The 26,727-nt window shown below is 45.7% G+C and overlaps 1 protein-coding gene across 5 annotated transcripts in view; it reads left to right on the forward strand.

Moving 5' to 3' along the window:
* Positions 1 to 5,227: 5,227 nt before the first annotated feature.
* The window catches only part of LOC109771965 (protein DAY-LENGTH-DEPENDENT DELAYED-GREENING 1, chloroplastic), a 40,336-nt gene continuing 18,836 nt past the window's right edge, over positions 5,228 to 26,727 (forward strand). For 2 of the 5 annotated variants that reach the window (XR_012188717.1, XR_012188718.1), the window contains exons 1-7: positions 5,240 to 6,238; positions 6,430 to 6,515; positions 6,614 to 6,787; positions 6,954 to 7,068; positions 14,664 to 14,761; positions 15,439 to 15,574; positions 16,109 to 16,244. Coding sequence is in view for 1 of the 5 variants with exons in the window: in XM_020330663.4 (XP_020186252.1) it covers positions 5,651 to 6,238; positions 6,430 to 6,515; positions 6,614 to 6,787; positions 6,954 to 7,068; positions 14,664 to 14,761; positions 15,439 to 15,574; positions 16,109 to 16,177 (1,266 nt within the window). In the remaining 4 variants the exon portion in view is untranslated. Of the gene's footprint in view, positions 6,239 to 6,429; positions 6,516 to 6,613; positions 6,788 to 6,953; positions 7,069 to 14,663; positions 14,762 to 15,417; positions 15,575 to 16,108; positions 16,382 to 26,727 lie in introns of those variants that run through there. The other 3 variants (XM_020330663.4, XR_012188719.1, XR_012188720.1) reach the window with 3 other exon arrangements.

Consider the following 26,727-nt stretch of genomic DNA (forward strand, 5'->3'; position numbering starts at 1 on the left):
CACCTAAATGAACAGAGTGGAGGACTTCATGAGCAGTAACCACACTTTCTAATATATACCTCCCCTTGAGAAATGCAGATTGGTTGCTGGCAATCAACCTTTGCAAAACTTTAGAGAGCCTAGTAGTGAGGACTTTAGAGAAAATCTTAAAACTACAGTTAATCAGGCTGATGGGCCTGAATTTCTTCATAGAAGTGGCCTCAGGCTCTTTAGGAATAAGGGAGAACATAGCAAAATTGAGCATGTATATATCTAACTCTCCTCTATGAAAGGCTTGGAAAAGATCCATGAGATCTTTTTTCACCAAGTCCCAAAAATGCTGGTAAAACAAGAAAGGAATTCTATCAGGGCCAGGGGACCCATCAGGATAGGAGCTGAAAATGGTTTCCTTCACCTCTGCCTCTGAAAAAGGTGCTTCAAGCATCTCATTTTCAGCAAGAGAGACTTTTTCAGAAGCAGAGAAGAAGTTGTTTTGCAGAGAGAAACCAGAAGGGTTTTCTTTCTTAAACAGGTCTTTGTAAAAGTCACTAGCCACTTTCAGCATAGCATCTACCTCAGTAACAGGGCCATTGGGGCCATCTAGGGAGTGAATGAGGGTTTACCTTCTCCTCTGATTAGCAACTGCATGAAAATAAGCAGTGTTCCTATCTCCCTCCTTAATATTCCTATCTCTAGATCTTTGTTTGGCTTTCATTTCTTCCTGGAGCCAGATTTTCTTAAGCTCCCCATGGACAAAGTTCAATCTACTAGTCTCAGCCTCAGAGAGGTCAGAAGTTTCTGCCTTAATATCTAGATAATCAAACTCAAGCAGAAGAATCCTTTTGTATCTCCTAAGATTGGCTTCTTCATTAGAGTTCCAACCTTTAGTAGTTTTCCTAAATCTCCTAATTTTGATCTGCCAGCTTTCCAGAGGGCAGCTGCTCCCAGTGGGTTCATTCCAGATTTTCCTAACTAACTCAGTGAAATCTTCTCTAAGTAGCCACCACTTTTCAAATTTAAAACTATTACTCTTAGGGGTTTGATTAAGACCAGAGTTCCAGAGCTGAGGGGTGTGGTCACTACGACATCTGGGTAGAGCTCTACAACTAGAAAGAGGGAAAAAAACCATCTAGTTCTGTGTCACAGAAAATTCTGTGAATGGTGGACATAATCAAATCAACTTGATTATTGGCCCAAGTAAATTTCCTAGAAGAGAGCCTAATTTTAAGTAAACTCCAGATCTCAATCCAGGCATTGAAGTTGTCACTCCATTTATGATTGATAGATCCATTACTTTTATCTTCAGCATTCCTAACTAAATTGAAATCACCCCCAATCAGGGTGGGAGTGTGAATATCTAAAAATAAAGTATGAAGCTCAGAAATAAAGGCTTCTTTTCCTTCTTCATAAGGAGAGCCATAAACAATAATCACCCTAAAAGTGTGACCAGTAGATTTCAACTTAACTAGACAACTAATAGAAAAATCTAGGTGGGACCAAGCAACAACATAAAAAATGCTTAAATCTACTCCCATCAGGATGCCTCCAGCAGATCCTTTGGATGGTAGGGTATGCCAGTCAAAATCCCTGTTGCCAGTAAGGAATTTAAGATAAGAAGGAGAGAAATCCTCCTTCTTGGTTTCCTGGAACCCTAGAATGGTGGCATGAGTCTTGTTAATGGTGTCAATGATGAGGGTTTTCCTACCAGGGGCTGCAATACCTCTAATGTTCCAGAACAGAGCATTCATGGAGAAATGTTGTTCCTAGGGTGCTTGCCCCGTTTATGCTTGCAAATAAGAGACCAGAGACCCTCACTAGGCTCAGTAGGGGGATCTACACAATCTAAGCTAGAATTGCTAACTAGGAAAACAACCTCACAAGCAGAACCTCCAGTTCTGTTTTGGAGGGCATGATTAAAAGAAGAGCATTCAATGTCATCATTAAGAGAGGTAATATCTACACCGATCTTAGTAGCAATGGCATTGAAGGAAGGATCATTAAAACTGGAAAAGGAATTGTGTTTCATACCCAGGGGTTTTTGTACTTCCAGATTCTGAACCTCTTTAAGTTGCTTGGCCTTTTCAATAATAGTTCTCTTGTCACCAGCCACCCTAGCACAGGTTCTGGTGGCATGAACTGGGCCTCATTTGGGAGGGCGCAGGTCTTTTGGGAGGGCAGGGAAGTCATTGTTGTATTGAGAGTCCAAGTTATCTAGGAGGTCAGCAACTTGAGTCAGAGTGTCTTGATCCTCTTGGAGATCTACAGAACCTTCTAAATCCATCAGATCATCATCTTCCAGAAGCTCCATTTCTCTGAGGAGGTTAAACCCATCAGCCTCACCATGCACAGAATTCCTGATCTTTTCAAGGTTACTGAACCGGGGGGAGTACGGAGAGTCAGGGAGATGTGTTTTAAGGACTGAAGTAGGGGTAGACTCTCCAAGCATCTGGTTGTGGCCAAAGGACTGTCCTCTATTGGGTGGTGCCCCTGAATTAGCTGCATGACCTTTGTCTGAATCAGCCCGGGAACTCCTGTTGGATTCAGCATCTTTAGATAGGTTATTGCCAGGCTCAACAGCGGAGACAAAAGTCCCAGAGGAAGGGTTGGTGGAGGTGCCAGTCTCAGTGGCAGTCAAGGATTCCACTTCAATTAGCAACCTTTAGATTTTACCACCAACACCAAAAAGCCTTTCAGCAGGGATTTTGGAGGGATCTTTGCAGGAGATTTTGACCATGACAGTTTCATAGAGCGATTTGAAGTTATGCTGCCAATCCACGTCCAGCAAGACCCCTAAAGTGGAAGTGATTTGATCTAGCATAGTCCAGTCACAACATTTTGGGTTCATTTTCCTAATTTTGATCCAAGTTTCTTGGAGATCCTCTTCAGCCTCAATCCTGCCTTTCCAGACTTCAACATTGACTACAACATTGTCTTTCTTGAGGCCAAAGCATGGGTATCCAGCAACTTGAACTACATCTATTTCAGGTGGGAATTTGACCAGAAATGTCCATTCATCCAGGGCATTGATTGGCCAGGGCCAGTTGGTTTTATAGATGTCTGCAAACTCAGTGGCAAGCTCTTGTTTGGTCACTTCACCAGCCTCAACTAGAACAATCCCCACATTCTTTAAGGAACCATGATACTGAGCATTTTCATCGGGTGGGTCTATGTGATAGAACCTAACCCTGGTGCAGCACTTCCCACATATCTAGCAGAGCTATGCGGCTTCCTTCTCACAGGGCAGTTATCAACCTTGTGGGTAACCATTTTGCAGATAAAACAGCTCTTAGGTTTGGTGCACTTATCCAAATGATGCCCTGGTTCCCCACAGTTGTAGCAAATCACATGAGAGTAAGCCATAAGACCTGATGTAGGGACAGGAGCAGGCTTCTGAGTGTCTTGCTTCTTTTTTTGCTAATTTTTGCCTTGAGATTTGCCGCTAGTCTGAGATTCAGATCCTCCAGTAGATTGATCTTGAGCAATGATAGGAGCTTGCCCAGATTGTTGCCCCAGTTGAGGTGGGGGCGGGCCATACCATTGCCCAATCGGACCTCCTCCCCATTGCTGTTGATGAAATTGTGGAGGAAATTGCCCAGGGAAGCCCCAAGGAGGGAGGCCACCCTGAAATCCATAGTCGAAGAACGGCGGGGGAGCACCCATCTGAGGTTGCATGGACTGTTCCTGCCTCCAATTGGTGCCACCATCAGATCTTCCTCCTTTGTTTTTGCCTCTGCCCTGCCCACCCCCATTGTCCGCCATGATTGAGAGCTCTTGGGAGGTGGCGGCGGCGGAGGGAGGGAGGGTGGAGGAATCCTTAGGGTTTTCGGGTGGGGGGGAATTTATAGGAGCCCAGAGTTGGCTGTAGAAACCCTCAGCCAAGTCACCATGGCAGCTAGGCAGCGAGGATGCATCGGTGGCGCCTCTGTCAGCACCTTTATCCCACTTTTACAGCCCTCCGCGCTTTCTGAAGGAATTTGAATCCTCCTCCTTGCTGCAGAACCAACAAGGCAGGACTGGAGACAGAGGTAGGGCCCTCCCTAGTTTTTGATCCGCGGTTCTCCATGGTCTCAGAGCAGCATTGATCACACACACAGGATGATCGCCCGGATCAAACGGGAGAGAAGGCCTCGGAAGAAAAGCTAGCCTTTGCTCCACACCAGAAACATCAGAGTCGCTGAGAACCCGAGTCATACAGCCATACACGCGGTGATAGGGGAATTTCTTAGGAGGTGCCGGTTTCTTTTCATCCATCAACCAGATATTGTCTCTCAGGAAGCAAAAATGACCACCAGAAAGCTCAGCTGACGCAGATTGCAGGCCTAAATTCAATCCTCTGCAGGTTTGGGGGAGAGGTAAGGCAGAGGATCCACCTGCTCCGGCTCCGGTGGCGTGCTGGAGGGCATGAGGCCAGTCAAGCATTCCCATCTCGCAGCACGGTGTGGATCTCCTGATTTCACTTCCCCTTTCGCCCACTGGACAAACGCTATCGGCGGCTCCCGGGGATGAGGCATCCTGCGCTTCTCTGAGAAATCTCCTTCGAAGTAGATCCGCAAGGCCAGATTCAACAATTCCCAATCCACATGATCTTTCCACATCCGAGCATACCTGCGGGAGTACGGATTTGGGCCCCGCTCCGCTTCCTCCCTCACAGCTTCCTCCTCTGCTTCCTTCCACTCGCGGGTGCACTGAGTCCAGGAGAGGGCGTCATCGCGGATCCGCATCGCCCGCTCCCTCCATCGTCTTCCTCGAGTCTCCCTCACCACCGCCGGCGAGACAGAGTTGAGCGGCTGGAGCATCCGCGGGAACGCTTGGTAGACATGTGGGAGATGCATCTTGTACATCTGCATGTCTTCCAGCCATTCCCCCGTGGATCTGGCTGTGGATTCCATGGGACGCGCGAGCGAGCTCGAGGAGGGGTGCGGGCGCGCCCGGCGCCGGGAGGCGGGGGGTGGGCGGGCCTGAGGCGAGGAGGGCGGCGGCGAGATCTACGGCGGCGGTGGAGGTGGAGGTAGGGGGGGGAGGGGATCGCGGGAGCGGTCATGCGGTCGTTTTGCTCGACACGGGGATTGTGTTCAGGTGCTCCAGATTTGCTGCAAACTAATGCTGGTCGGGCTGGGCTAGGCTAATTTCGGGCTGAAAATTGAAGCCCGAGCCCGATCCAAATATGACACCAAGCAGCAAATCAAAGCCCGATCCCGGCCCGGCTGCCCATGCCCAGGTACTGCGCTAGAAAAAAAAAGGAAAAAACAAACGACGAGAAGGAGCATATTGGCGTTGCTTCGCGGCGCCACCGTTACCCTTGAGTCGTGTTCCTCCCTTATCCATCCCAACCCAAAGATATATGTGGACGCCACTCTGGAGCGCGTGTCCAAATTAATACTCCCAGCAAGAGCATCATCCTCCCTGGTCACCGCAGCGCGGTCTGGGGCTATACAATTCTCTGGCTCCTGGTTGTTGCGATTCGCAGATTCTGCAAAGAAGAGGGGTTGACTGTATTCCGGCCTTCCGGGAGTTCGAAAATTCTTGGTTTCTTGATGTGGATACTGCTACCTTGCAATGACAACGGGTGGCAAGAAGGGAATTCTGTGAGGCTGTGAGCACATGGTTGCCAGAGGTGCGTCCGCCCCCGTTCTGTAGCCCGGAAGATGTGGTCTTCGTTGCATGACCTTTAATGAGTTGCTACGTGGTCAGCTCTAGCGGCGTTGCGGTCTGGTTCGCCGTAGAGGAGAGGATCGGGCACCGGAGGGTTTGCGCATGCAAGATGTTCGATGTCGGTCCCCAGAGGAGGAGGGTGGGGAGGCGCCTGGTGGGTTTTGCCAAGAAGAGGAGGCGTTCCAAGAGGCAGCAGCCATGGTGGAAGGCGTGGTTCTCTGATTGGAACGATGAGGAAGAGAGCCTCGCCGGCTGGAGGGAGGATGATGAATTGCTCCAGCAGGTTGTTAGCAACGAAGACCTGTCGGAGGATGACAAGTTTCAGACGTGGAAGAGCAAGGCCGAGGCGATTGTCGACCTGCGGGAAGCCCAGCAGGATGCCGAAAATGCAGAAGGGCGGTCATGGGAGGATTGGATAGGTTGGGGCAGCACGTCCGGCGATGGTGATTGGGGCGGGGGTGGGAGCTTGTCGGACCAGATAACGGATGATCCGACGGAGATAGTGAGGGACAAGGGCATCGCTGAAGCTTTTAGGGACTCTATTGATGAAGATTACAACGACATGTTGTTTGAGGACCGGGTTTTTCTATACGCTTCGACGAAATCGGTACTTCTAGCACTAATTATAAGATATAATTTTCTCATCATCTTTACTACCAAACGTGCACCGCTTTCCAATGCGGTCTACTATAACAATAACTCAAACCTTATTACTGTGCAACATTGCTCTAGATCCTTTTCGATGAAGTCATACAGATGTTGGGGAACTGGATCTAACAAGTAAATTGTACTCTGCAGGCCAAATTCCTAGCATTGTTGATCGTTGTTCCATGGGTGTTGGATCTTCTAGTACATGACTATGTTATGATGCCATTTCTAGACAGGTAATTCATCTTGCTGCTATGGCGTTCCATATCTTCCCTTCCCTCTGTTTTCTTTTTTGTTGAAAGAATCGATTACGTTGGTCATTGTACAATAACAGGTATGTCGAGAAGGTACCACTCGCCGCTGAAATGCTTGATGTAAGACGCAGCCAGAAGATTCAGATGATAAAGGACCTAAATATTGAGAAAGCAAGATTCCGTTTTGAAGTAGAGATTGGTAAATCTCCTCCACTTTCCGATGAGGAGTTCTGGTCAGAGTTGCGGGAAAAAGCGTGAGACTATTATTCTTTCTTGCCAAGTTGTTGCTTATATTAGTGCCCTTGCAATTTTGACATGAACATTCATCTTCTCTGTGAAAATGATAGTCAGGAACATCGTTTTGCGGCCCGATAAATTTATCTGGTTAACTGTAATGGGTCTGCTCTGTTACTTTAACAGGGTAGAGCTGAGGGATGAATGGAGATTAGAAAACCGACAAGCATTTGCAAATATCTGGTCTGATATGGTTTATGGGGTTGCCCTATTCCTTCTTATGTACTTCAACCAGAGTAAAGTAAGTACATACATCATATAAGCAGCTTCTTATTATTTTTTATGGTATTCAATTGTAAAAGTGTGCCATTAAGTTCGTATAGCATTCCTCTTGATGGCGTGTACCATGTGGATCTGTGTGTTTTTTCTCTGTAAAGTAAATCAGAAGTCATCAAAATTGCTGTGCTATTAGGCCTAGCGAATAACTAATTAACTTTGGCGGTTAAGACTAATGTTGTGTCAAATATTCGAAGAGGTGAACTGATCTAAAGTTTTCCCTGATCTGTTCATACTTGATAATGTTTTGTTTTAAGGTAGTGTCATATTAACATCACCTCAATTTCATTGATACCTTTAATTTTACTATCATCAGTAAAAGTGTGCGGGTGTCTGTAAAACATGATGGAAGCGTCTCAACCCCCAACAGGGAGCCCACGTTGTGTTATATTGATCGAGCGAGAGAGAGCCTCTCAGAGAGATACATGAGGGTTCGGTTGGCAAACAACCGTACAGAGATCTTACAGAGAGAAATAGAGATAAGAAGTTAAAACAGAAAAGACTATCTCTATGGTGCAAGACAAGTCCTTGGCGCCTGCTACATCTCTACAATATCTCATGATTAACACCCTCCCTTGATCTGAACTTCGTAAGTTTAGATTACGTTTAAACTCTTCAAAGGGCCGTGTTGTTATGTGGCCGCTAGAAGGAGGGCACGAGAGGGCATGCCCACGGCCGAGCAAGAGGGAAGGGATTTCCTTCTTAATTCTTGCTTGATTAGATTGATACATCTCCTCCCCTTATATGGAGAGGTTTACTTGACTCCCCAGCAAGGCTTACTTGACCCCTAAGCAAGCGACCCTTATCTCTAATTAACCCTAAGACTAACGGGCTATACCGCCAGCCCAGACCCATTAGGCCCATTACGTACTCTAACACTACACCCCACCTGGACATGCAGCTTGTCCTCGAGCTGCAACCTAAACAACTTATAACCATGACTCGACGCAACACAAACCTAACACCTAAAAACAAGCCTTTTACATCTCGGCTTGTTTTATTACTCTCAACCTGAAATGGACTAGGACGCTTTATTTTGGACCCCTGAACATAAAGTGGACACCATCCGCACGTCGGACGTGCACGTGTACAGCCACCTGGATCCCATGGACACCATCTGGACAAAAGGAGTGCATGTGTATGGCCACCTGGAAGTGGTCGCAAGAGCGACCAGCAGAGGCGCCCTCGCGGCGGCCGGCGGCAGAATGCAGTGGTGCTACGCGGTGCGCTCCTGTCGGTGACACCATGCCTTCTCCTCGTCGGACGGCTGTTGGTCTGCACCGCAGAGAGAAGAGTGGAGGGCTTCCGATGGAGAATGGCGAGGAGGGGTGCGCCCCCCAACCGCCGATGTTGTAGACTTTGAGGTCGCTATCCATGGGGAAAACAGCATGCCCGCCGCCCGTGGGGAAAACCGCATGCCCAAGATCCCCGACGCAGCGGACGAGATCGAGGTCCTTTGCGCAGTGAAGCGCAACTGGGAGGAGCGACAGCTGCAGACCACGCATCTCCCGCACACGCCGACGCGCTAGGAGGCCGCGCGCAACAGCCTGCAGCCTCACCGCCGCCGACACGTGGCGGATAGCGATCCAAGCCGGAAGCGGTGACGGCGACATAGGGAACTTGATCTGTTGGATGGGGACGCCCTGGGACGGCGGCGGCGCTAATGGGAACGAGGTCGTCGCAGTCCCGTCGTAGGGCATCCCATACTGGTACGAGATGACCGGCGCCGTGGTCGCGTCCAAGGGCGGCGTCGGCGGGGGTAGCTGCTGTTGGTGTGGCGGCGGAGGAGGTGGCTGCTGGGGATGCGGCTGGGGCGCATAGGGCCCGACGAGGAAGGCCCTGATGCCCGCCACGGCCTGCCGTAATTCCAGGATTGCGATTGTCATCTGCTCCGGGGTGAGGACGAGGGCGGACGGCGCCGGGGCAGAGGGTGCAATCGCCCTTGAGAACGCCAGCACGCCCAATGCCGGCGCGCCTGCTGTGTGGGGCAGCAGCGCCGATGAAGACGCTGGTGGCGGCGGGTAGGTGTGCGGCGGCGGCGGGTGGGAAGAACTCGGTGAAGGGCTGGACAGGATCGAATCCGGGAAAGCTGATACCAGATTGTTATGTGGCCGCTAGAAGGAGGGCGCGAGAGGGCATGCCCACGGCCGGGCAAGAGGGAAGGGATTTCCTTCTTAATTGTTGCTTGGTTAGATTGATACATCTCCTTCCCTTATATAGAGAGGTTTACTTGACTCCCCAGCAAGGCTTACTTGACCCCTAAGCAAGCGACCCTTATCTCTAATTAACCCTAAGACTAACGGGCTATACCGCCAGCCCAGGCCCATTAGGCCCATTACGTACTCTAACACGTGTAGCTAGTGCCTTTGTGAAGCCATCCGCAATTTGGTCCTTGGAGTGAACAAACCGAATATCCAATTCTTTATTTGCTACTCGTTCCCTCACAAAATGATAATCAATCTCAATATGCTTGGTACGAGCATGAAAGATAGGATTAGCTGACAAATATGTAGCACCAAGGTTGTCACACCAAAGACATGGTGTTTGAGTGTGATATGTTCCAAGTTCCTTGAGCATGGACTTTACCCAGATAATTTCTATTGTTGCATTCGCTAGTGCCTTGTATTCTGCCTCAGTACTGGATCTAGAAACTGTGGCATGTTTCTTTGCACGCAAGGAGATCAAGTTAGGACCAAAGAAAACTGCAAAACCACCAGTTGACCTTCTATCATCTAAGCAACCTGCCCAGCCAGAATCAGAAAAAGCACTAACAAGTGTAGATGATGACTTGCTAAAAGTTAACCCAACACTCAATGTGTGTCTCACATATCTCAATATGCGTTTTGCGGCAGTCCAATGAGCAGTGGTTGGTGCATGAAGGTATTGACAAACTTTATTTACTGCAAAGGAAATATCAGGCCTGGTGAGAGTCAAGTACTGAAGTGCACCTACCAAACTTCTGTACTTAGTACCATCCTCTTGATTCAAGAGTTCTCCTTCAGCAAGTGAGAGCTTCTCTGAACTGGACAAGGGTATTGGAGAGGGTTTACAACCCTGTAAGCCAAATCTACTCAAAAGGTCAGTGGCATATTTTTCCTGAGAGAGATGAAGATCACCTTCTCTATTTCTCTTAACCTCGGTACCAAGAAAGAAATGCAAGTCACCTAGATCCTTGAGAGCAAATTCTGAATTCAAATCTGATAAGAGAGCTTTGACTGCTTCATTTGACGAGCTTGTGACAATGATATCATCAACATAGATATGTACAAAAATTGAAGTATTTGACTTATTGTAAATGAACAGAGATGTATCAGATTTTGGAGGAGTGAAGCCAAGGTGTTGCAACTTTGCACTTAGGCGAGAATACCATGCTCTGGGAGCTTGTTTCAGTCCATGAAGAGATCTGTCAAGCCTGCATATGTGAGACAGTTTGTTTTTATCTACAAACTCAGGAGGTTGCTTCATATATACTTTCTCTTTCAGAACACCATGAAGGAGCACATTCTGCACATCTAGCTGTCTGAGACTCCATCCTCTGGACACAACAATAGATAGAACAAGACGAATAGTAGCAGCCTTAACAACAGGACTCAAAGTATCTTCATAATCTATGCCATACCTCTGTTTAAAACCTTTAGCCACAAGCCTGGCTTTATATCGATCTATCGTACCATCAGACCTTCTTTTTTTCCTGAAAACCCACTTGCAATCAATCACATTTTTACCTTGCCGTGAGGGAACTAAACGCCACGTGTTATTTCTCTGAAGAGCCTGATACTCATCCTCCATAGCTTGCTTCCAATTTGGACCAGCGAGGGCCTCCTGATATGTATGGGGTTCTCCCGTGGAAGCAGCCAAACCATATTTAATTTTGTAATTTGTAGGCTGAATAACACCTGCTCGAAGACGTGTGTATGGTGGTGTAGCAGCGCATGGCTGCATAGAAGATCCAAGCCCTGCTGCGGAAGAATCAATGGCAACAGCTTCCTCGGACGAAGCTGCCGATCCCGAAGAAACATCGCCCACACCCGTCGGATCCTCTGCAGCCGAGGACAACACAGGGGATCCAAGAGACGGCACAGATGATCTAGGCACTGCAGGCGAAGCCGGCTCGGATCGGGCACCCACACATGATAGGGACAGGCCCGCCGGGTGTAAACCGGTGGCTCAGGCGGGAAGCGCGTGGTCGAGGGGCCCGTGGGACCGGTTGGTGGAGCGCACCCGCAGGATCGGTGCCAGCCGTGGAGCGACACGTGGCCGGTGGCGGTTGGTGCGGCGCAGACGTCCCCATGCGCCCAGTGGCGGGCGACCGCGTGCTGGCGGGCGAGTGGCGCGGGTCGGAGGAGGGCGCCGGACTGGACGGCACCTGTTGGGAAGTGGATCCCAAAGCAGATCCTGTCGGCTCTGACGCGGTCAGGGGCGTGGATCCCGAGAGCGATCGCGGCAGCTCTAGTGTGACAGCTAGAGGATGCGGTACAACACCGTTTTTGTCCCAAATTGCACCATTATGACCATCATTTTCAGCGGTGTTTGCACCTGTATCATCAGACTCAAAAGGCGGATTAGAAGCATTAGTCAATATTTGGATCATTACAATCATCACTACCCACATGATCAACTCCGGAGAGATGAGAAGGAAGGAGAAGAATCTCCTTGTGAAGGAGAGCACCGGCATTGGGATGAAGTTTGGAAAAAGGAAACTGAGTTTCATCGAACACAACATCACGAGAGATATACACACGGCCAGAGGAAACATCAAGGCACTTAACACCCTTGTGTTGTGCACTGTAACCAAGGAAGACACATTGTTGAGATTGAAACATAAGCTTGCGAGAATTGTAAGGATGAAGGTTTGGCCAACAAGCACAACCAAAAACACGAAGTGTAGTATAATCAGGTGTGACCTGTAGAAGGCGTTCAGTGGGAGTTTCATTGGCTATGGTGCGACTAGGCCACATATTGATAAGATGAGCGGCCGTAAGAAATGCTTCGTCCCAAAATTTTAAAGGCATGGAAGCTGAAGCTAGAACCTAGAAGGGTAAGACCTACTTCAACAATGTGACGATGTTTCCTCTCTGCAGAACCATTTTGTTGATGAGCATGGAGGCAAGACACGTGATGAGAAATACCTATCTTTTGAGAAAAAGAATTTAGCTTCTCATATTCACCACCCCAGTCGGATTGCGGCAATGATTTTGCTATCAAACTTACGTTCAACAAGAGCTTGAAAGTTATGAAAGACTTGGAACACATCAGAACGTTTTTTAAGAAGGTATATCCACGTGTACTTGCTATAATCATCAACAAAACTTACAAAATAAGAATGCCCACCAACAGAGTGGGCGCTGGACCCCAAACATTAGAAAAAATAAGTTGCAATGGTTTGGTAGACACACTAGTAGAAATAGGATATGCCAATTGATGACTTTTTGCTCTTTGGCATGAATCACAAATAGTTTTTGAATTTCTCTCACCAACAACTGGGAGTTTATTTTTGCTAAGAATTTGATGAACGGTAGCAAACGAGGGATGGCCTAAAGGACTATGCCACCTTTTAGCAGAAAGCTTGATGGCACCATAGACTTGTTTACTGAGTTGACAATACCGAGGAAGCAATGCATAGAGCCCTTAAACACATATGCCCCTATGGAGAACTTTCTTCGTGACCTGATCCTTGATCAAAAAGAAAAAGGGGTGAAACTCAAGAAAGACATTGTTATCAAGGGCAATGCGATGAACGGAAAGAAGTGTTTTTGAAGCAGTAGGAACATGCAAGATTCCGTTAAGAACTAGACTTCTATGTGGGGTTTCGATAATTGATTGACCAATATGACTAATCTCCATACCTGCACCATTGGCTGCGATGTAGATCTGATCATGGCCACGGTATTTTTCAGGCATAGTCACCTTCTCGAGTTCACCGGTGATATGATTTGTAGCGCCCGTGTCTAAATACCAATTGGCATCGACACCATAAGAAGCATCAGCTGTAGCTGCGGTTTTTTTCTTTTGGGAATTGTCATCGGCATAACGCCAATCACAATCTTTGGCAAGGTGGTTAGTTCTTTTTACCAATTTGGCCCCTGCCTTCGTAGCCTTCGTACCCCTGAAAGTTATTGCACCCCCTGGTGTTGTTGTAGGAGGGGCGCCTAGGGTTGTAGCTGCTGCCGGAGTTACCCTGGGGATGGTATAGCCGCCGCCACCCCCATTGTGATGACCACCACCACTGTTGTGGTGATAGTCGCCACAGTGACCACCATTGGGGCCGCCCCCACCAGAGTAGCCACCATTAGGGTTGTTGTAGCCGCCACCGTCGTGGCCGCCACCAGATCGTGATCCGCCGCCACCGCCTCCCTTCTGCTGGCCGCAAAAGCCCTTAGGAGTTCCTTGGCGGCCGCCGCTGGAAATTGCGTTTTCTGAAGATTTGAAGCCGGCAACACCTGTCTCGTGGAACATCTGGACTCTCTGATTGAAGTTGGCCACCATGGAGAACAAGATCTCGACGGTGATCGGCTCGGTGCGGATGTCCAAGGTAGAGATGATGGGTTGATACTCCATATCAAGCCCTGCCACGATGAAGGAAACGAGCTCGTCCTCCTGGATCGGCTTGCCCGCCGCCGCGAGTTCGTCGGAGGGAGCACGCATGGCGCCGAAGTATGCTGCTGCCGACTGGTTGCCCTTCTGTGCGTTGGTGAGGGAGGCACAGATGTTGTTGATGCGTGAGAGGGAGACGGCTGAGAACATGGTGCTCAACGCCGTCCAGATGGCACGCGAGGTTTCCATCGACGCGACCTGAACGAGCGCCTCTTTGGATAGATTGCGAAGGAGGCACACGACGATTTGCTGATCTTGGACGAGCCATGGGGCATAGGCAGGGTTCGGGATCACCTAGTCCTTGCCCTCTTTATCTTTTGTGGTGATGGTTTTGGGAGGCTCCTCTAGGGTTTGATCTATATAGCCATACAAGCCAGTGCCCATTATCTGGGATCCCGCTTGAGCTCGCCAGAGAACATAATTCGTCCGGGAGAGTGGCTCGGAGGTGTTGTAGTTGAGGACGGAGGTGATGGGGGCGGCAGAGGTTGACGGCGGAAGGTGGTTGGAGGGAGATCGAAGGAGGCTAGCTAGATGTGATGGAAGGGCCTGATCTGAATACCATGTTGAATTCATGCTCCAGCCAACTCATCCAGAAGTCCGAACTGATGAAGGGAGACAGGCAATATATTTCAACAAGACGTTTCCATCACGTTTTACATGGTATCAGAGCCAAGATGTCTTAAGTTCAAGATCGTGCCAATGCAGTATTAAAAACAAATATTCTGCGGCCTACATAAAACCCACGTCTAAGGACTAAATAAGACTATACGTGAGGGGGGTGTTGAAATATATTGCCCGTCTCCCTCCATCAGTTCGGACTTTTGGATGAGTTGGCTGGAGCATAAATTCAACAGTGTCCACGTTTTCTGTGCATGATAATGGCTTTTTTTCTCCCCCTAATAATAGGCAAGTTATCTTGTTATCAATTGTCATGCATCTTGCTCTTACTGTCGCCTATGCTTCCAGGTTGCAATGATAAAGTTCACAGGATATAAGTTGCTAAACAATATCTCGGACAGTGGGAAGGCTTTTCTTATCATTTTAGTGTCAGATATCCTTCTAGGGTAAGTTATATCAATTCATTTCTGAAATGTGTCTGTATTTGTCTTTTGGTGTCATGATATATTTATCTCTCTAGTTCTCTGAATTTTCCATTTAGAACAATGCATTTATAGTTACAAGTGATCCTAGAAATAGAACTGAGTAAACAACATGTTGTCTTAGTGTTCTTGTTATTTCTCTCGGTGATGAAGTAAATTGTTCATTTAAAAAAAATAGAAGTGACCAAAGTGCGCATAAGATTTTTTTTCGTTCTTTCCTGCCTTCTATGAGACGTTTATAACTTATTTTATGTGTTAGAATCTTAATAAACCAACGAGTTAGGATATTTAATCTTCTTTACAATCTGGTTAGGAAATATTGAATTTACATACCTTTTAGTTTCATGTAACTGCAGAACTAGGTTATTTTGCGCCTTAGAAGCTGATTAACACAGAGGTATCTGAACTGCTGTGAGAAAAACGGGAACCCTACCTGTCCGAGTTTGTATTTATACTTCATGTGACATATTTCCACATTTAACAGCTAACATGCAGTTCTGTAACTCTGCTTATGTTCTGTTATTTTTGTCATGTGCATGTAAGCGAAGGCTACTATTATTTTGTTTTACCATCTGTCCTTGTTTAATTACCGCCTGTGATCTTGTCGACTATATGAACAGCATCTAGCTGCAATATCACAGGTACCATTCAGAGGCAGGTTGGCATTCATTGGTGGAAATTATTCTTGACCACTATGGACTGGAAACCGATCAAGCTGCAGTCACCTTTTTCGTTTGTCTGGTTCCAGTTGCCCTGGACGTATTTATAAAGTTTTGGGTAGGTCTACTCTCTACCTTAAAGTCAAGCTACAAGGGACATCACACTATATTTATTAATATAAAGAAAACCATATTTGCTGTTAGAACTCATAATAATTTTGAAAGTTCTTTTCATAATAAAACGTGTACGAGATGTTTGAACGAATATGCTTCAGACTTCCCTTCATTCCACATTTCAGCAACTCCGGCACTAACACATCAAATTGCATTAAATTTAATATTTTTGTTAAACCCTAAACCCTAAACCCTAAACCCTAAACTATATTTAATATTATGTTAGAACTCATAATAATTTAATATGACGTATTTATAAAATTGCAGTAAATTTAATATTTTTGTTAAGCTCCAACATTTAGCAGCTATATCTTTTGCATGATGCAATGCAACTTCATTTTCCTGAAACTACTCTGTATAAGTGTCACTAACAATTCACATTGTAATGTACAAGTACCAATGGCTCACAAGTCATAATTAGGAGTACCTGTTCGCTGGATTAGATTGGCATACTTAGTTTAGTTTCCATATTTTGCAGGTGTACAAATACCTTCCAAGATTATCACCTAGTGTGGGAAACATCTTGGATGAAATAAGGCGTCACTAGGAATTCTTTCCATCAGGAATTTTAGTTCCTTCCTTTAGGAAATTGCTAGTAGAATTTCACAATCCAGGTATGTATTGACTTGCATGTACTGTTGGCTCCTACTTGTGTTGCTGCCAATGTTTGATAAACAGTGAAAAAACTACCTGTGACTGATACGGTTATTCATTCACCCTTCAAATATATTTTTTGGTGAAAGCCCTTAAATTATATTGAAGTTGGTTTCTGCAGTATGCCGTTACCAATTATTCTGATGAGAAAATTAATAATAGCTGGTAAATTGCAAGTGTAATTTAAGGCAACTCTTTGTGATGGTGTATTCAAGCTATTTATACTATTTCTTGATTCTTGTTCAGGTGATTGAAACTTCAAATGTTCCAATCTTTTTATAAATGAAGTAAAATGCCTAAATTCAAACAATTGTAAACAAGTCTAATACGTGGCAAATAGTAGGGGTGGCCCGATCTTAATGAATTGGAAGTGAATTTGAGAAAGAACATGAGATGTATGCCAGCCCAAAGATCTCATCCTCTAACATACATTCACTTGAACACAAGAATACCAAACCAACTCTTTATTCCTGATGTTACAATAATAGGGAGGTGGCTGAAAAGGCGGACTTAGTGCATCAGCATCTATACATTATTTAGGCGTAACAGGCCTCTATCAGGGTAATAGACTAAGCGGAAGCTTAATCGTAGCCATTGGTGGGGCTCATAACACACTGGGAAATAGTCCTGGGACACATCCTAGTCGGCGAACTCAACGGCATCTCCACAACATAGGGGTGATCCTCGGGATCTGGCCAAAATCAACAAGCCAGATGAGTACATTGAATGTACTCGCAAGCAATCAAAACCAAGAATAAGATGCCAGCTGAATCCAAATCTCAAACTACATCACCCATAAAACAACAACTCCAAGTCCAAGAAAGACATAAAAAGCAGCGAGTATAGCCAGCCATATACGAAGATAAGGGATGTAACTCAGCACATAATTTAACCGGAGGCACTTGTTGTAGAATTAGTTTCAATGTAGGTCCGCTAACTACGCAGTAGACGGACGGGCGATCTCAAGCCGCCGCCGCCTAGCCGCGCACCCTCCCCTTTCCTTCCTCGCCGCCGCCGGAGGTTGCTGTCGGGCAAGCCCGGGCTACAACCGAGGAAGGTGGCGGCGGGGCACCTGCTGATGCGCTCGGTGCTCATGGGCACTTGGATCATGTAAAGCTTAGGGTTGTGGGAAACTGCTCGACTCCCTAATACGGGTGTGGCTCTTTATGTATATAGGGGTACACCATGTGTACAAATACAATATACAGTTACATACAGAAGCTCTATGTAAATATACAGTCTAACACCCTCCCTCAATCTTAACTGTGACCTGAAGTACAAGGCAAGTTAAGATTGCGTCTACAACCTTCGAACTGAGGCTGTGGAAGTGGCTTTGTGAAGATGTCAGCAAGTTGATCTTTGGAGGAGATAAACTTGATATGTGCAACACGTTCCCTCATAAAATGATAGTCAATTTCGATATGCTTGATTCGAGCATGGAAAACTGGATTGGACGAAAGATATGTCGCACCAATATTGTCACACCAAAGGACCGGTGGCTGATCTTGAGAGACTCCCAACTCTCTCAACAGAGACTGTACCTAGATAAGCTCAGCTGTGGCATTGGCAACTGCCTTATACTCTGCTTCAGTGCTACTCCGAGAGACTGTGGCCTACTTGCGCGCACGCAGGCGATCAAGTTGGGACCAAAGAAGACAATATAGCCCCCCGTTGATTGCCTGTCATCCAGGCTCCCAGCCCAATCCGCATCAGAGAACGCCGAGAGAGCACTCGACGAGGCAGACCGGAGATGCAAGCCATATGAGACAGTATGGTAGAGATAACGCAGTATACGCTTAACAGCTGACCAGTGTGAAGTCCGAGGAGCATGAAGATACTGTAGGATCGAAAGTATGTCTAGAGGGGGGTGATTAGACTACTTGACCAAATAAAAATCTAGCATTTTCCCAATTTTAAGTCTTGGCAGATTTTAGCAACTTATCACAAGTCAAGCAATCAACCTACACATGCAATTCTAAGAGTATAGCAGCGGAATGTAAATCATTGCATATGAAGGTAAATTGGAGGAGTTTGAAGGGAGCAAACACAATGTAGACACGAGGATTTTTCCCGTTGTTCCGATAGGTGGTGCTATCGTACATCCACGTTGATAGAGACTTCAACCCACGTAGGGTAACGGCTGCGCGAGTCCACGGAGGGCTCCACCCACAAAGGGTCCACGAAGAAGCAACCTTGTCTATCCCACCATGGCCATCGTCCACGAAGGACTTGCCTCACTTGGGTAGATCTTCACGAAGTAGGCGATCTCCTTGCCCTTACAAACTCCTTGGTTCAACTCCACAATCTTGACGGAGGCTCCCAAGTGACACCTAACCAATCTAGGAAACATCACTCTTGAAAAGGTAATAGATGCTGTGTTGATGATGAACTCCTTACTCTTGTGCTTCAAATGATAGTCTCCCCAACACTCAACTCTCTCACACAGATTTGGATTTGGTGGGAAGATGATTTGAGTGGAAAGCAACTTGGGGAAGGCTAGAGATCAAGATTCTTGTGGTTGGATTGGAATATCTTGGTCTCAACACATGAGTAGGTGGTTCTTTCTCAGAAAATGAATGCTGGAAGTGTAGGCACGTTCTGATAGCTCTCTCCAGGAATGGAGGATGGGTGGAGGGTATATATAGCCTCCACACAAAATCTAACCGTTACACACAATTTACCGAACTCGGGGGACCGAATACTCAAACTCGGTCAGACCGATTTAGTTCAAAATGTGAATGTTAGGATTTTTGATGGGACCGACATGTCAACTCGGTGGAACCGATTTCATTAGGTTTAGGGCATAACATAATCTCGGTGAGACCGATCACATGAACTCGGTGAGACCGATTTCTGTAATATGCAAACAGAGAGTTGGTCAGGCAAACTCGGTAGGACCGACCGCTCATTTCGGTGAGACCGAAACGTTACGAAAAGGAAACAGAGAGTTTGCATTGCGAATTCGGTGGGACCGATCGCTCATCTCGGTTAGACCGAAACGTTATGAAGGGAAACAAAGAGTTTGCGATCCCATCTCGGTGAGACCGAGATCCCTATCGGTGAGACCAAACTAATTAGGGTTTCTGGCTATGGCTATGTCAAATGAACTCGGTGGCGCCGGATAGAACAAATCGGTGGGGCCGAGTTTGACTTTTGGTTTGGGACATATGTGGAAATGAGAAAGTGATTGAGGGCTCTGGAGCATATCACTAAGCATTTTGAGCAAGCAAGACATTAAGCAACACCTCATCCCTTTTTAATAATATTAGCTTTTCCTATGGACTCAATGTGATCTTGCATCACTAAGATGAAAGTGTAGAGTCTTGAGCTTGAGCCAATATGTGTCCTTAGCATTTTGAGGGGTCCACATCTCTAGTCCAGCCATGCCAATCATTAAACCTTCTGAAATGATCATCTTGAAAGAGTATTAGTTCAATGAGCTATATGTTGTTAAGAATTACCAAAACCACCCAGGGATTAGTTGCACTTTCAATCTCCCCATTTTTGGTAATTGATGACAACATAAAGATCAAAGCTTCGACAAATGATAATAAGAATGAAATATATCATCGCTTTGAGAAGTATGTGATAAGCAAGAACTCCCTCTAAATTTGTGCATTATTTAAAATTTGTTTTTGAATGCAAATGCATAATCGATAAGGATCATGGGTTACTCTTTCATGTCACATACATCTAGGTGGAGCACTCGAAATAATAGAATAAAAAATATGCACTCATCACCAAGGCAAAATGAATGATCGTACATTAGAGATAAATAATATCATCATCCAAACACAAGCATTAAAGTATGATATGATCAAACACATGACCATACAAGTATCTCACACACATAAAGTATCATCCAGGCAAGCAAACAAATAAGTATCAAACAAGTAGCAAAAGAGGTAGCAAAAATAAGCAAATCTCTCTCTCTGTCTGGAAGCCTATGATCTATACACTTTCTCCCCCTTTGGCAACAAGTTACCAAAAAGCTCGAAATGCATAGTGCTATGCGTCTCTCTAAGCTTGATCTTCGGGAGGTGGCGTGGAGAGGACTCTTAGGACGAATGCATCTGTTGAGGTTGTTGGAGCTGGTGGAGTTGCAACCGGAGGAACAACTGAAGTTGTGGCTGCAGGTGCTGGCGTAGTAGCTCTTGTGTCTGTCACAGGCATTGCTGCAGATCTCTGTGCCCTAGGCACTCTCTAAAAAGTTTCAGTGGTAGCTTTTCCTTTCCTCTCTTCAGCTTCTTCCTGGAGCTGCTCAACAGCTGTTTGCATTTCTGTCACCTTCAAGTCAAGATCATAAATTTTTGTTTTAATGATCCTCTCAAGACTCTTGATTCTGAGTCAGGGTGGCCAATCCTTTCTCAATCCTCAAAGTGGCTTGAATAAGATATCCAAGTTGATCTTGTTTTGACTTGAGAAAAACTTGTGAAGCCTCTTCAGCACTTGGCATCTTGGCTGCCTTCTCAGCTTTTGCTTTCTTCATCTTCTCTTGAGCCTCTACTGATGTAGGATCTTCAGCATCCATGACAACTGAGTTGTCCTCAAAGTCAGGCCTCAAGGGAAGGTGTTCTTTATCCAACAAGTATGTGCCTGTGCCCATCTCGGAGTTGATGATGTGTGGAGCATACCCACATGATCTCTTCTGGTCTGGAGCTGTCCTCTTGATTGTCTCAACAGTCAAACTCATCACCTTGAATTTCTGGGGCACATCAAACAACTGAAGCAAATTGATGGAGTGGCCTCTGATCATCCTGTGATCTCCTGATTTGGGCAACAACGTGTGCCTCAAGATGGTGTTAATAGTGGCCAGTCCAGACAACAAATAATATACAGAGTCGAGCTTGTGTGTCTCCAAGGCCTTGTCAAGTATCTTCTTGTACATGTTGGTCATGAAGTTGTGATCTTTCTTTCTCTTGGCATAGACATCTATGTCATCCTCAAGCTCTGCAGGGGCATTGGTCAGCTTGGCCCACTCAGCAACTGTTGATTGGTACCTTGTACCTTCAGACATCCATACAATCCTTCCATCTGGATAAAAATGAGCTCTAGAATAGAATTGCATAATGAGCTCATCATTCCACTTGGTCAGTTTTCGACCCACAAAAGTGTCTACTCCATTGAGTCTGAAACTTTCATGCACTCCTGGGAAGTGGTCTTCATTGTTGTCGATGTATTTCCAGTCTACCCACTTCATGTCACACACTATGGGCTTCTTATCCAAAAGAATTGTCTCATAGAAGTCCTGCTGCTCCTTGGAGTGAAATCTATAGTCCACAACAGTCCTTCTCCTTACAGCATAAGGGTCTGATTGTCTCCACAATCTGAGACCTGCATCCTTTCTGATTTTCATGTTTTCTGCCACTGGATGATTGTCATCATGATCAGAGATCTTTGGCTTTAACTTTCTGAGCACTTGGGCTTCATCATCTTCTTCTTCCATTTCAGGCATTGGGGCCTTGTTCTTCTCAGCAGCTGGTATATTTCTTGTACTTCTCTTTGGTGCAGTTTTGGTGGCTGGAGCAGTAGCTTTGGGGCAGTCTTGGACTTTGAAGGAGCAGCCCCAGACTTGATGGCATCCCCATCAGCTTTTGTGCTTTAGGTGCTGGTGCAACATCCTCTTCTTCCTCATCAGATGAGTGCTTCTCAAATTCTGCCATGGGATCTACTTTCTTGGACCATCTCCCTCTCTTTCTTTCCTTCATTTTCTTGTCCTCACCAGCAACCTCTCCAACAGTTGATTTGGAGGTTTCAAGAGTGGAGGCTCTGGCCTTTGACATGGGCACTCTCTTTGCAGGAGCCTTCTTGTTCAAACCAGGCTTTGTTGAAGCAGCTGTGCCAAATTCCTTCTTGACAACCTTATCCTTGAAGCTGACCTCCTCCTCAGCAGCAACATAGTCTTCATCCTCTGAATCGGAATTTCTCTTTCTCCTCTATCTAGTAGCAGCCTTAGGCAGGTTGCTAGGAGTACTTCTGCTGCCTTCATCATAACTGTCAGAGGGACTAGTGCCCTCACTCAGATTTACCTGCTCCTCAGACTTGTTCTGGCTATCACTTTGATCTGACATGTCTGACACTGCAAACTGAAAGCTGACCCTGTGAATAGTTATAGATGAGATAGAGTGGATGAGCATCACAAAGTGCAGAGATTTTGCAAAATAATTGAGTCAAAAACTTAGTTTTAGTTGTCAACAGAAAGCATTTCGGAGCTACCGATTTGTTAAACTCGTTGACACCGAAGCAACTTTGGAGTCTAAACTAGTGAAATCGGTCAGACCGAGACACAGTTCGGTGACTCTGAGATTGCTAGGGTTTCACTGAGTGTTGAACTCGGTCACACCGATTTGCAAGTTTCGATCAGACCGAAAGTTACAAGTGCAATGGCCTAAGCCAAATCGGTGAGACCGATTTCCACAACTCGGTCGGTCCGAGATGAATTCGGCAGAAACCTAACCCTAAATTTTCGAATCAAAACTATTTTGAAGGAAGTTTTTGCTGGATAGGATGATCTCATACGTGGTAAGAATCATAGCATTGACTTTGTGCTAAGAATCAGAGGTAAAGATTGCACAAAGGATCGAACTCATACCCTAACTTGGCGATGAGCTCGCTACGGCGGCAACGGCAGTGAAGATTTTCGTTGACGGCGACGGAGACCAGCGCCGGGAGGTTGCTAGCGACGAGAGGATGATCCGGAGACCCGAGTCGGCAGAGCAGGACACGCGCGGGCGAAAAGGTTTCGGAGAAATTGCCAAAATTTGACCCGTCGGTATATATATCCTGACCCTGTCGGTATGACCGAGTGGAACAACTCGGTGGCACTGAGATGCAGAATCGCAAGCGGTTACTGCAACTCGGTGTGACCGAACGGTTCTAATCGGTTGCACCGAGATTGAAAACCTAGATCAACTCAGTGAACTCGGTACGACCGAAAAGGATGAATCGATCAGACCGAAATGCACAGAGAGGTTTTGGAGGTTTAAGTCTATGACGAATCGGTGACTCCGAGTGCTCCTCACCCAGAGGGTTCGAATATGACTTGATTAAACTTTGTGATGTAGCATGAATAGAGTTTGAGACGAGAAAAGCATAGATAGCTAGAGGAAGTTCTTAGGCATTCTTGTCCATCCATTTGACAAAAGAAGAAGAGCCAAACAATCAAAGCAACAAATGGATGTCCTCGAATGAGAAAAATATGCAATCAACATGCTCACACAATAAAATGGCAAATAAAATATGTGGCAAAGCATGCACAAACACTCTAGCATCTATCAAGCAATTGGCGATGACTAGGTCATCTATATATGAGTATATTGACTTAGGAGTCAAATGAGAACATTTGATCATAGGTCATACTCATCGTTTAACCGCAAGTGGGGTTATCACTTTTACATAAAGCATTGTTGTGTTCACACCATTAGAGTTGCTTTAGCTCAATTCTTAGAGTAAAGCTCCCCCTAGATGTGATATCCCCCTAAGAGGGATGAACTAACCTTGGGTTTTGTCGATGATGTCTTCATGTAGATGTTGAAGATGTGGATGCTCAATGTTGATGTAGATCATTTAGAGCAATCCATTGGAGTGAGTTGCACTTTCAATACCTACACGGGTTAGTCCCACAAGGAACAAACAAGGATATCCATAGACATAGAGTGAAGTTCACACAAGATGATGTCCACGAAAGCATTAGGTTACCTTGTCTTACCAACAAGAGGGTTTGTGACTCCTTGAACTAGTGCAAGATGTGGAAGTTGTTTGCACTTGTTCTCGCCAAAATGATATGAGTGAAGTATGTTGGCGGAGTCATCCTCAAGAACTCTCTAGTTCTTCTTCTTTGGGATGCACATCAACTTGATGGGAATCCTTGGAGTTGTAGTCGTACTTGATGAAGTGGAACTTGATGTAGTCTTGGGAACCCACTTGACCAAGGCCTTGGGAGCTTCTTCAAATGCATCAATCTCCTCTTGAAGCTTGTCCTTGCCTTTTTGCTTGTGGTCTTGTGGTGGAAGATCATCTTGAGCTTGTGTTCCCTTGAAAGAAGTAGGATCATACTTCTCTTGTTGAGGAACAAACTTCGTCTTGGGGTATTGATCTTCTTCCCACTCAACTCCATTGGCATTGAACTTTCGTTCAAAACCAACACCTTGATTCTTCCGGTTCCTTCCTTCCTTGCGTATAATTTTCTCAAATTGCTTACTTCCGGCAAGGCTCTTGTAAACACCTTTCTCTATAATTCCCTTCAATAAGCTATTTTCTTGCTCAAGTGTAACTTGGCTAAGAGAATGATTAGTGGAATTAAGAGAACTACTAGAAGCAACAACATTGGATTTAGCATGATCATTGTTGCTACTAGAGGAAGAATCTTTCTTACTCTTGTTGCTAGATTTTACTTGTGACATGTAAGTAGACAAGAGTAAACGCTTGGCGATGTAAGAACTTTTGTTACGAAGATCATCGTTGATTGCTTTTAAGAACCCATGCTCTTACTCAAGGTTGAGCTTTTCAAAGCGTAGCTTCTCATGAGTCTTTAAAAACTCTCGATGATATTTCAAGGTAGTTTCATGAGCTAACTTGAGAGTGTTTAGTTCTTTAGTTAGACGCTCAATCTCCTTCTTATCATCGTCATTCGCTTTATCTTGATTAGCATGATTAATAGCAGGTTCATCGTAATCTTCATCACTAGAGTTGTCAACAAGTAAATCATCATCACCTAGCAAAACATCTTCATCACTATTGAAATCAACATACTCGGCGTGTGATACCTTTGGGCCTTTAGCCATGAAGCATCTTCCAACTCCTTCATTTGGTGAGTCAAATATGTCATAGGAGTTGGTCGACACAAGTGCTAAAAATTATACCATTGACTTCCGTTGGCTTGAGATCTTTGTAATTGGGCATCATTTGGATCAATGTGCACACGGTATCATATTTTCCATCCAAGGCTCTTAGGATTTTCTTGATGATGAATCTGTCGGTCATCTCTTCACTTCCTAAGCCGGCAATCTCATTTGTGATGAGAGCAAGCCTAGAGTACATTTCAGCGACACCTTTACCATCCTTCATTTTGAACTTGTCAAGCTGACTTTGAAGCACATCCAATTTGGATTCCTTGACGGAGTCGGTACCTTCGTGCATATCAAAGTATCCCAAATTTCCTTTGCATTCTCAAGACGGCTGATTTTGTTCAATTCTTCGGGGTACAATCCGTTGAAGAGGATATCGCAAGCTTGAGCATTGTATTTCAACATCTTCAATTCTTCCGCGGTAGTTTCATGATTCGGTTCTCTCCCATCAAAGAATTCACTTTGCAAGCCAATACACTTAATAGCCCAAACAGCGAGGTTATGTCCAAGAATATGCATTTTCATCTTATGCTTCCAACTAGCAAAATTAGTACCGTCAAAGTAAGGACCTCTACGGTGGTAATTTCCCTCGCTAGACACCATACTCTCCTAGGTTATGAAACCAAGGCTATGATCACCAAAGCTACGGAAATCAAGGCAAATGGAGACCAAAGCTCTGATACCACTTGTAGGATCGAAAGTATGTCTAGAGGGGGGGGTGATTAGACTACTTGACCAAATAAAAATCTAGCCTTTTTCCAATTTTAAGTCTTGGCAGATTTTAGCAACTTATCACAAGTCAAGCAATATACCTACACATGCAAATCTAAGAGTATAGCAGCGGAATGTAAATCATTGCATATGAAGGTAAAGGGGAGGAGTTTGGAGGGAGCAAACGCAATGTAGACACGGAGATTTTTGGCGTGGTTCCGATAGGTGGTGCTATCGTACATCAACGTTGATGGAGACTTCAACCCACGAAGGGTAACGGCTGCACGAGTCCATGGAGGGCTCCACCCACGAAGGGTCCGCGAAGAAGCAACCTTGTCTATCCCACCATGGCCATCGCCCACGAAGGACTTGCCTCATTTGGGTAGATCTTCACGAAGTAGGCAATCTCCTTGCCCTTACAAACTCCTTGGTTCAACTCCACAATCTTGACGGAGGCTCCCAAGTGATTCCTAACCAATCTAGGAGACACCACTCTTCAAAAGATAATAGATGGTGTGTTGATGATGAATTCCTTACTCTTGTGCTTCAAATGATAGTCTCCCCAACACTCAACTCTCTCTCACAGATTTGGATTTGGTGGGAAGATGATTTGAGTGGAAAGCAACTTGGGAAAGGCTAGAGATCAAGATTCTTGTGGTTGGATTGGAATATCTTGGTCTCAACACATGAGAAGGTGGTTCTTTCTCACAAAAATGAATGTTGGAAGTGTAGGCACGTTCTGATAGCTCTCTCCACGAATGGAGGATGGGTGGAGGGGTATATATAGCCTCCACACAAAATCTAACCGTTACACACAATTTACCAAACTCGGTGGGACCGAATACTCAAACTCGGTTAGACCGATTTAGTTCAAAATGTGAATGTT

Source organism: Aegilops tauschii, chromosome 7, assembly GCF_002575655.3.
Source record: "Aegilops tauschii subsp. strangulata cultivar AL8/78 chromosome 7, Aet v6.0, whole genome shotgun sequence".
NCBI classification, from domain to species: Eukaryota; Viridiplantae; Streptophyta; class Magnoliopsida; order Poales; family Poaceae; genus Aegilops; species Aegilops tauschii.